General features: G+C 47.8%; 1 protein-coding gene across 1 annotated transcript; it reads left to right on the forward strand.

The window, feature by feature from the left end:
* Positions 1-7,668: 7,668 nt before the first annotated feature.
* INS (insulin) lies at positions 7,669-10,983 on the forward strand. Its single transcript, XM_038138795.1, has 3 exons — positions 7,669-7,783; positions 8,312-8,515; positions 10,741-10,983. Exons 1-3 carry the CDS (start codon positions 7,711-7,713, stop codon positions 10,875-10,877), a joined length of 414 nt encoding a protein of 137 aa, XP_037994723.1. The 5' UTR covers positions 7,669-7,710; the 3' UTR covers positions 10,878-10,983.
* Positions 10,984-11,201: the final 218 nt, after the last annotated feature.

An 11,201-nucleotide genomic window follows, 5' to 3' on the forward strand; every position in this document is an offset into this window, starting at 1 on the left:
CAGCTTTGGGAAGAAGTGTCTAAGTGGCAGATCTGGGGCTTGAACCTCTGTCAGCCCCCTCAGGACCAAATTTTTCTTCTTGTGCCGTGGTGGCAGGGATCAGAAGAACTCAATTATTTACAAATCCCATAGCCGCAGGTATGCGCGCACACACGCACCGCCTCCCCGGAGAGGGGAACTGATTCGGATAAGGCTGCGCCTGACCTGAGCTGTCATTCGTGCTGCTAATCCAGCTCAAATCAGACTTGGCTTTTTCCCCAGGGACCAGAACGGGTACTGCACTTTCCACTGCAAGGAATTTGTTTTCAGTTTTCCGACACTTGTTCATTACAGTGTTTGGAAGAATGCTAGGTTTTCTAGGTGGAGAGATGATCTTTTGACATTTTTCTGGCACAGCTGAAAGCAGAAAGTATCTTAAAAGCCTTAAAAACTGATCAGGAGGGGGTTTTGGGTGGTGATTTTTTTGTTTTGTTTTGTTCTGGTTTTGTTGTTGTTTTTAACTGAATAGAGAGGTTTGCAAAGATTAGGTAAGGAACTGAAAAACCCCAGGTGTCTGCACCCCAGATGTGCTACTGTAGCCTTACAGAACTCTCCTTGTGCAGCTGGTGGGGTTGGTGATGACAGGTCAATAAAACAAGCGTTTGGAGATTAGATGTTTTTCAGTCTAGCAAGTGCTGTGCTCCAAATGGACGAGGATTTCTTCCTGTGTCTCTTAACCGATTCACTTTGAATATCTTGTGCGAGGTGTGGATCACTCGGGGGCAGCTGTAGCACAGGCACTTGTTTACTTCTGTACACAGCAAACCTCCCAAAACCCATGCACATCCCAATAGGGATGGATGGGACCCATACAAACTCCTTGTGCATCCCCTGAATGCTCCACTCCAGACCTGTAGAGGGTTTGCATCTCAATCTAAATTTTCCCAAGTCCAAAATACTCTCTCCAGCTCCAACCAGCCGCTTTGTATGTGTTTCTGTAGATCATGTTCAGAGGTTTATCTTTAGTTACTTGCGATGAAGCAACTGCTTTTCAAACTCATGATACAAAAATTTGAATTAAACCTGAACTACAGCAATGCAAGACTGAACAGGCTAAATGGTGAACTCCATTCTCTGATGGATTCAAGGCCCAGCCTCATTGATTTTTCTGGAGGAATAATAACACAAAATCCTTTTTCTTTTTTTTTTTTTACTCCTGACATTAGTTCTACTTGGTGTCTTGTGATTATTTTCTCTGAGCACAGCAGGGTGAATTGATCTACAAAATATTTTCAGGGATGGTGGAGGATTAAGTATCTTGCACAGATATTTCAATGCAACAGTTGTTACCAAGGACTGTGAGAGAAAAACAGGGTGGGGTAAGGGAGTTGTTCATTTTCCTTCCACTAAGGTCAGCCTTAAATAACTCTCCCACCTCCCTCGGAGGCTGAGACAAGATAATAAGACAAAAATGTCAGAGCAAAGCACGGGGCCCCTCTATTTACAGCGAAGGCCAAATCGCTAACCAACAGATCGGAGCTTGCTTTCTAAACACCGATAAGCGGCAACTTTGAATTAACAGCCCCGGTTCCTCTGCTGCTGTAAATCAGCCTGACCCCGACTGCCCGCAGCACCCCAGTGCCTCCCCCCAGCCAGGGGCTCTCCAGCAGCAGGAGGGGGCTGCAGCAGTGGGCTTAACCCTCCCGGCCCTGGAGATCCCTGTGCCTGGCTCCAAACACCCCCCCTTCTTCCCCTGCCCAGCCCCCTATCACTAACAAGCCTTATCAGCAGGATTTACACCTCCTTGTCGAGGAACCCATAGGAAAGCCTATGGACTAGTTACCGATGTGCATCCAAATCCCTAAAGTAGCTTTAAGTGCTCAAAACAATCCACTTACCCAGCGATAATTAATGGTATCAGAGCCAGGAGTTCCCTGGCAGGGGAGATCAGAGCACTCTGCAGTGGGGTCTGGCCGACCACAAGCAGGAAAAGGGGCAGCCCTTCTGCAAGTCCTCAGCACTTCCTGGCCCCAGTGGGGCTTCCTGGGAGTGAGGAATAACAGTGCCGGGAAGATGGATGCCTGGGAGCAACCGCAGCTCAGAAGAGCAATGGTGAGCTGGGTTTTTTCAGGGCCAGATGCAATGTTGGGAAAGGTGCTTTGGCACAGAGCTGTGCCAGTCGGCAAAACACCAACTGCCCCATGGATGATGCTGTTGGAGGGAGGGGGAAGGAGGAAAAAAATCACAGCTCCTGTCTCAGGTCCCAACCCAGCTGGGGGAACCTGAAGTACTGAAGCTCGAGGTATACCCTGTGATATACCCAGCACCTCCAGAAGTCATGGAGAAAAGTGGGATTTTAGATCAATGTGCAGTGGCGAAAAACACAGATGTACGTGACACAATGATTTATTTTCAATCCACGAGACCACTTTGCAGCTGGGACAGATCCAGTCTGAGCCAGTAAAAAATATTTCTTTGTTTTTTGGCATTTGCCTCCTTACCCTCTTGCTGCTTTGACTGCTTATAGCACTCAGTTCTAGCACCCAGCACTTTCTGCTGTGTCTGCCCATCCTTTCCAGCACAGTGACCAAGGACCAGGTCTCTTCTCTGTTTCACCAAAGGCTTCTCCAGGTCCAAAGGGTAGCTGTGATGCCACCTGCTGTGGAAGCCATGGTGGTGGCACGATGGGACTTTAGTGCCTAAAATTTTGGACACTGGAGAAAACTCCCTGGCAGACTCAATGGCTGCTCTTATGGCTGTTTCCTGAGGACTGGGTCAAGATCCTCTCTGTCTGTTCTCGTGGACTCGACGACACAAAGGACAGATGTGGTATCAGTGCTGAAAATGGGTATTTTTAGATTGGTGCTGATCAGGCTACTTTTCCAGGGCTCCTCCACTCAGTGGAAGTTATTTGTTACTTTTGTTTCTCAGTACTTGTCCTCTGGCAGGGTGTCATCACCTCTTCTAATGTTTCTCCATCTCCACCAAGGATTACTTTTGGGCCATTAATAGCCACAGATTTAATCTTCTCCTTATTGATAAACAAACTAATTTGTTCTGCTGTGTCTGCTAATAGCTGTTTCTAGGAACTAATAACAGCTCTTAGGTGCTATTTTCTTCTTTACCTTCTCAAAAAACATGTGGCTGCTAATATTTTCATAGGGTTAAAAGAAGCATAGCTGTTTTTTCCATCTCTATTTATAACCTTGCATATGCTCTTCCCAAAGTGGATGGGAAAGATTTTGGGAGCTTTGCTCTGGAGATCATTACATTTGGTTGAGCTTATTTGGGTAGCTGCACTTGTGGAGAGGTTTGAGCCTGTAGAGGCCAGCGGGACTTGAACAAGGTGCAGCCAAACTAATTTGCAAATTCAGTGGTCCCTGCTGAGCTGGGCTTGCCAAAAGTCATCATTTCCCTGTGAGAGGCATCATGTACTCAGGAGGGGTGGCCAGAGGGTTTGAGCCTCAGGAGGCTGTTCTCAGAGCTGCAGCACACCTGGGAACCTCCCTTGTTCTCTAAGGAAAGCTACTGGCTCTTTGGAATTGCCGATTGCATCTTCTGCCAGTGAGCCGCACCTCCGGGGGTGTGCGTGTGCGCACAGCCAGCCCAGAGCTGATGGGAACTGATGGGGTCACACCTGCTTGGCTACACTGAGCTTTGGGACACCCCCTGCTGTTTTATAAGCCCATCCTTTGTGCTCTCAGCAGCAGGATAATGTCCCTGGCCTGGAAGAGCCTGGAAAATTGTGAAGTCCACAGTCCATCAGGAGCACCTTGCTGGACCCTGCTGGCCGGAGGGGCAGTGGGGGTGGCTCACACGGCCACCAGCCAGGCGGCTGCCTGGATTAGTTCATGGAAGCAGCCGAGATTACTTGTATCAAAGTGAGCATCCCCCTGCTCTGCTTGCACAATGCCCCCTCTGAAGCAAGGGCATCTCTCATTGTGTGACTCCAGATAAGCCAAGGCCTCACCCTTTGCTACAGCAGCCCCTTCTCTCCCCAAGGAAACATAGCTTTGCAGGCACCTTTGTAAGTATTCCCAGAATTAAACCCCCTCCTCAGTGCCAGCTTCACCTCCCTGCCCTGTGCCACTTCACAGGTGCTTGGACACATCCCTGGGAGCAAAGCAGCTGGAAACCACACAGAAACAGGGAGCACCAAGGATGCTGGTCACCCCCAAAACCTGCTCTTGGGAGCGCAGACCCCTCGGGGTGATTGGGGCTGTGTTCCAGCAGGCTGCGGGCACAGCGCAGATGAGCACTGGGGCTATTTGCTTCAAAAGCCACTGAACTCACCCCACAGGGAAGAGGAGTCCTGTGGCCACTGCTGTGTGGGTCCCTGCTGCTCCTCTGGGACAATGCGCATGCAGGCATGGGAAGGACAGTGGCGACCACAGGGCATCAGAGCAGCAAGGGGGATGTGGGTGGCATTTTGGGGTCCCTGGGTGCTGGGAACTTGCTTGGCTCCAGCCCTGACCTTTGCTGTCACTAAGACTTGCACAAACTTGTAATTGTTAACTAGTTTCCCTGTAGTGGGCTTGTTATTTTTTCAGGACAGGGTTTGAAAATGCGAGACATCTACAGTAGTAAAGATTTTATTGTGCTGGCAGCGGACTGTAAAACTCGATTACATGACACTGGGGATTGCCTAAACCTTGTTCCCACTGAAGCAACCGCTCAGGCTTGGGGGGGGATGTGAGGAAGGGAGGTGGTTTTGAGTCACGTCTGGAGGTGCTTTAGCATGAAGGGCAGGAGCAGCCCACTCCCACCCAGCCGCTCCCACCCTTCGGCCAAGTGAGCCCAATGTGGACCTGAGGATCTGGGGGGATCGAAGGAGCCAGGCATAGCTGAAACAATGGATGAGTGCTTGGCTCATCACTGCTTAATGACATGAAAATCAGGGGGAAGCCCAGCCTGGAAGGAGTAAAGGAGATTTTTCTGTAGGAAAAGCTTTTCCATCGACAAATGGGTTCCCCTGTTGGCCCCCTGTCTCAGTTCACTGCTGACACGGGAGTTTTCCCTCTAAGACAAAACTTTCCGCAGTTTGTATCCATTTTATATCCATTTATATGACTGCTAGCATTTTTCATATTCCAGAGGACCATTTATGGTAAGAAAATACGTTTTCCAATAAATAATCAAAGTGATCATATTTTGGAAGGGGAAAAAAATCGTAGTAGGAAACTTTTGAAAAAAAAAAAATTGGCTTGTGCTGAACATTGAGCCAGCATGATATCTTTTTTCCTTCCAATAAATCTTCTGGCTTATTTCTGTACCCAAACTACAGTGAGCCAAGAGGAATTCCTGAACGCTCGGGTACAGTCAGCCCTTCCCCGGCTGCGGCATGCTGCAGGAATGCCACGAGCTTTTTGAAGCTACCTCCAGGATTTGGTTAGCCAAGAAGAAGAGAAGCATCAGGCTCAGAACATGGCACTTTCAAAGCTAAAGAAAACAGCTCCTTTTGTTCTTTTGTGACATCAGTGGTGTAAGCCTCAGGGAAGGGAAGAGTCCGGCAGGGAAGCTACCTAGAAGGGAGACAATGGTGGATGGAGGAATCGCCTTACAAAGCCCCTCTGTCAATAAAACTTGAGTTCAGGTGAGCTCAGGTAACATTCAAAAGTGCAAGCAGGAAAGCCCTAAATGGCAAATCCCAGCATGTGATTAACCTGGGGAACACCCTGCTCAGGAGCCTTTCCAAGGCAATCACTTGACTGAGGTGCAACCTGGAGCAGTTGAAGCTGCAGTCAGCAGTGCCTGATGGCTGCAGGCAAATCATTGCCAAGGGGATCTGGAGGGCAATTCTCAGGGTTGTCCTCTCTGCTTGAGATTCCAGGTGCAAGGTCCCTGCTCTGGAGGAAGCATGAGTCAGACAAAACTTCTGCTCTAGGCTCTGGCAACCTACTTCATTCAGTTGGGGTAAAATGCCAGGTTTTATCCTATCTAGCTGCTAATTCCCCACTAATTTACCCAGTAGTAAGAAGGTCTCAGTAAGTGAATTCCCTGAACTCCTGTCTTGCTGAAACCCGAGCCCCTCTCCATGGGTATACCACTAGGTCATTCAAGTACATCTAATATCTTTTTGAGGGGAAGAGAGGCAGAGATAGTGTTACACATTGTGCAGAAATGCTATTAGCTGTAGTTGAGCATCACAACTTGGATTTATTAGCAGGGGGCTGAGAGACCTACATGGCCGGGGATGTAACTGATAACCTTGTCGTGCATCCGTTTGAGCAAATGGGTCCTGTCCCTGTGTGCTCATCAGAGATTTAGCGCTTCTCACGAGCTTTTTTGCAATCACAGTCATTTAGCAAACATATGATACTTCACACTCACAGCCCTGACAGGGGCATATGGTACTTCCTACCTCCTAAATGTTGATGGATGGAATTGCTTTGACTATTCAAGGAATCAAAGGCCTGGTTCGAATCTCAAGGCCTTGCATTGATTTTGGTGAGCTTCCTTCTGATTTGTCCTGTGTATGGAGAATCAGGCTTATTCCAAGTTAAACAAGCAAGAGAGTTCAAACAGAAGAAAATGTCTCCTACTCAGTGGTCCTGAACTCTTGAAATCTCAAAAGTTGGAGCAATGGGAAGTTTGAAGATGATCTCATCCCCAGCATTTAAAATGTGCCTTTCCAGAGAGAAAAAAAAAATAAAAGGAGAAAAGAAAAAGAAAGTATACTTTAAGCAGGGAAAAAAGTACAAGCTCGCTATTGGTGGCAGAAAAGTTGAGCACAAAGGTACTCCAAAAATTGGATAATGTTGTGAAAAAGAGCAAGAGCTAGATCTGTTGCCAAAATCAGACCCATAAAAGCCAGTGGACCACTGCTGACCCATCATCTATCTCCTTTTAAAAGCAAACTTACCAGCCAGAATGTATATCTCCTGGTTTTCATTGGGATTTACCAGAAATATTTCTTGGTGGTGAAGACACCATTTTGGACAGAGCCCCAGAGGGAAGAGCTGAGATACTCAGAGCTGCACATGGCAGAGACTGAGCCTTTACTCTGCTTAATCCCAAACAGGAATTTGAAGGGGCAGGTGAAAGAGGGAACGTGCCTTTCAGCGGGAGAAGGGGAAAAGGCTTATATTTTTTTTTTTTTCACAACACAATTTCAAATGCTCAAACTCTGGCCCTGTGCTGGGCCAAAACGAGCACCCAAGGTCTCCAGCAAAATGTAGATGTTATTCCCCCCCTGCCCAAGCTGTGGGCGCGTGTCTCTGGCTGAGCACCGCGTGGCCAGTGAGCCTGAGCACAATAATGTGTTTTCCTTCTCCTGACACCTGACAGTAGCATGATTTCACCAACCACTTGGTCCCACTGCTGCATACTTTCCGAGGTGATAAAAATCAAACAGATTAACATGTTTGCTTTTAATTTTACATTTTAGAAGCAGCTGTTGAACCACCTCAATGCCAACAGTGCCTATTGCCAGCATTAGTGTCATTAGTTGTCATTGCAGCTGTAATAGCACCATTATCTCCTGCTAAAAGGGTCACTGATGGCTTAGGACACAGCTTCAGGGGAAGCTAAAAGAGCAGACTAAATGAGATGGAAACTGCAAACAGTTGTTTCTATCTTAACTTGCATAAAGACCTGTGGATGCTACGCAGAGAGAAATTAATTTGCACAAGTAGCAAAAATTTTGGCCGGAGTGTCATCAAGGAGGAGGGGCTCTTGATAGCTCTTGTGTCACTTGGCTAACGTAAAGCATATAAATATGGGAAAGAGAGAATGGGGACATTACTACCAACCATCTTCATCCCTCAGAGTGAACTTCTGTCCACCTCTTGCTGCCACCTCTTGGGTAAGTTGGATTGCCTCCCTTTTACTTTCTACCTGTTGTGCAGACCTGTCTTCTTAAGTTGATGAAGCAGGCAGTGACAATTGTGGCTGGTTGACCCAAGAAAATGAGGCCTCCTTAGGTCTTTGAGGACATTGTGCTGGTTTTGGGCCATCATCAGACATTACAGCCCCTTCTGAATGGGAAGAGAGGGTTTTTCCTCTCAAGGGGTCTGCTGATCTTGGCTCTCCAGGGCATGTACACTACAGGGCTGGTGGGATGGCTCTGCCAGCCTTTTGAGGCAAGACAGCAGGGAGCCTGAGACTGATGGAGCATGGAGATGGTGATGGACTTTTGGTTATAGCCAGCAGTCATTTATTGTCACTTGTAAATCCTGGTGCAGAAAGCTCTCTTTCCTTCTCAAACTAGAAGGTCCATCTCCTGCTTTGGTCTCATTTCCTTCCCAGGGGAGCTGAAAGATGCAAGATGCTTGATTACAGCCTATTTTTACCTCCTAGACTTTCCTGTGTCGCCTCTGTCTCTTAACCCTAGGCCTCAGCCTGCCCACCATGGCTCTCTGGATCCGATCGCTGCCTCTCCTGGCCCTCCTGGCCCTCTCCGGCCCCGGGAGCAGCCACGCAGCTGTCAACCAGCACCTCTGCGGCTCCCACCTGGTGGAAGCTCTGTACCTGGTCTGTGGGGAGCGGGGCTTCTTCTACCAGCCCAAAGCCCGGCGGGATGTTGAGCAGCCTCTAGGTAAGTGGGGCTGACCGATGCAACCACCGCCTGTCTCTGACAGTGACACCAGGAATGTCCTTGGTGGGGAATGCCAGGAATACCTTCAGCATACCAACAGCGTCACACTGCCAGTGAAAAGCTCTTCAGGTTAAAAAGGCAGATGAGAGGGCAGGCAGGGAGAGAGGATTTATGAGGCAAAAGGAATTGTGCCTGGAAGCTCAAACTCGTCTATTTCTTTGCGTGGCTGTTACACCAGCCTGGGAGTATTCATAGAAAATAAAGGTGGGAGGAACCCAAGAAGCCTCTTTCTGCCCCAAGACAGGATCCCCACAGTTGTCCCCATTCTATTTCTCAGCCATGTTTCTCTGCTACGTTCATAAAACCTCCATAGACAAAGCTTCCTCTGCCTTCTGGAGCTGCCCATTCCCAAGCTTAACTGACCCTCTTCTTGAGTGTTTCTTGCCAGTATCTAACCTGAACATCCCTTGCTGTAAATTATTTCTTGTCTTCTCATTCGTGGACATGGGGAAGAGCCTAGTCCTTTGATCTTTATGATTGCTTTTTAAAATATTTGAATATTGTTCCCATGTCTAGTTTTGGCCTCTCCTCAGATACACAACTGCCTTCCTAGGTCATGTTTTCTAGATCTCTAAACATGCAAATCTGCATTTGTCCACATCCTTGCTGACTGGTGAGGCCTGGAGAAGCACATTGAACATTCTGTCTTCCAAGCTTCTAATCAAGACTGTGAATAGATGACGAAGAGACCCCTGTGCAAATTGCATCCATTTCAATCCTCTCATTTCAAGACTGACCTTTACTTAACATCCCCTGACTGCAATACATCTCTCCCACCATTTCTCTTTCCATCACATACTGCTTTCATTCATATCCAATCCCTTCTCCTGTGTATGTAACCACCCTGTGAGATAGTCTTAGGGGTCTTTGTAAGGTGAAACAAGAAAATGCCCTAGTAGAGGGTTTGCCCATGGTTTGTTCGGGATGTCATTTGCTCCATTGTCTGATTATTCATTTCTGGAGATCACTACAAATGGATTGGAGGTTTCATTAGCCAAACTACCGAAATACCATGCAGAGAATTTTAATTGTGCCAACAAGAATGCAATATTTGAGGATTTTCTACCTTTTTTTTAGGACTTTTGCCTGAGCCACCACCTCTTTGTCACACAATCTGGTTATGTTTACAGTCTGCTCACAGCTGGCTTGAAGGATGAAGACAAGTAAATCATGAAACTTTGACTAGCTATTTCCTCTTCTACTTAACATTGGACCAAATTTTCCCCAAATTTCCCTTCTAGCACACTAGCATAATGATTTTGTGTTACTCTTGTGCCTTGTTCATTGCCTCACGCTTCAGGGGCTTGGGGATTTCGCATCTTGTACTGTACTTGTATTGCCCTAGAAACCACATCTCATTCTCACTTTCCAGGCATTTTCTCTTTGCTGTTAAGGGCTCTGTTTTTCCTGCAGGAAAAACTCACTGATTTATTTGCCATTTCCCATATTTTCATTGGGCAACTAAAACCTGAACAGATCTGTGCACAAGTTTTCAAGTTCTCACCAGCAAATAATCATTCTGTTGAGTGTTATCTGTGTCCAAATACCCCAATTTATCATTGCTTCTAAAAACTTGCCCCCAGCTGTGAACACAGACACACACAAATGCTTTTGCTGTCAGCTTGGGGCTATATCCAGGCAGCCAACTGAATCAGGCTGTTCAGGAACAGCTGGGAAATGCACCCAGCCTCAGAACTGGACTGTCCCTGCAATCCCATGAACATCCCAGTTTTCTGCCCAGGCTCCTAGAAGAGTGAGTAACTGCCTGAAGGGCTCTGCAGCCCCAAGCTCTTCTCTATAGAGCAGACAATCCCATTTTATCATCTCACTTACTAGTTGCTCACCCCAGGGAGGGCTCAGGATTTCTCTTCCTCTCCACACAGCTTCCCCAATAAAGCTCCTGTATCCCTTTTTCCCTCACACTGCCGATAGTCACTCAGCTTGGCATCTCCTGGGCACCACAGGATTATTTTGGGAGAGGAAACAGGGAGTCTGAAGGTGCTACAAGCAGCATCAACCGGGGGAAAACTGTGCAACTTCCTTCCCATTTTCCTGCCAACTCTGGATTAAAAATCTGGTGCCTGCTAAGGGGGTGTCTGCAGGGCTCAAGAGCCAGGGCTGGTGTTGTGTGATGTCCCACACCTTCTCTTCTTCTTCCCTGGCAGTGAGCGGTCCCTTGCATGGAGAGCTGGGAGAGCTGCCCTTCCAGCAGGAGGAGTTTGAGAAAGTGAAGAGAGGGATCGTTGAGCAATGCTGCCACAACACCTGCTCCCTCTACCAGCTGGAAAACTACTGCAATTAGCGGCAGGGCTGGTGCTGGGGAGCTCACGGGCCGCCGGCAGGAACAGGCACTTATGCTACTGCACCTTCAAAGCAATTGAATAAATGTTGTGGATCTATTGGAAGGACTGTGCTGGTTCATGTGTCCACATCTTTTTGTCTGCTTTAGAGTGTCAGGGTCCATGCTCGGGCAAAGCACTTTTCAGCCATCACTTCAGATTTCCCTTCTGCCACACGAATGACCTCCATGGGAGCGAGGGAGGGGAAGGGTATTACACAGCTTTGGAGCAGGTATATGGAGCATCCGGCACACCCGGTGCTTGGAGAACCAGAAGGAGAAGGCAGA

Source organism: Motacilla alba, chromosome 5 (assembly GCF_015832195.1).
Source record: "Motacilla alba alba isolate MOTALB_02 chromosome 5, Motacilla_alba_V1.0_pri, whole genome shotgun sequence".
Classification (NCBI taxonomy): Eukaryota; Metazoa; Chordata; class Aves; order Passeriformes; family Motacillidae; genus Motacilla; species Motacilla alba.

Coding starts and splice junctions, on each gene's coding strand:
- INS (XM_038138795.1), top strand. CDS start 7,711: ATGGGGACATTACTACCAACCATCTTCATCCCTCAGAGTGAACTTCTG. Junction 7,784..8,311: donor CTCTTGCTGCCACCTCTTGG/GTAAGTTGGATT, acceptor TCTTAACCCTAG/GCCTCAGCCTGCCCACCATG. Junction 8,516..10,740: donor GGATGTTGAGCAGCCTCTAG/GTAAGTGGGGCT, acceptor CTTCCCTGGCAG/TGAGCGGTCCCTTGCATGGA.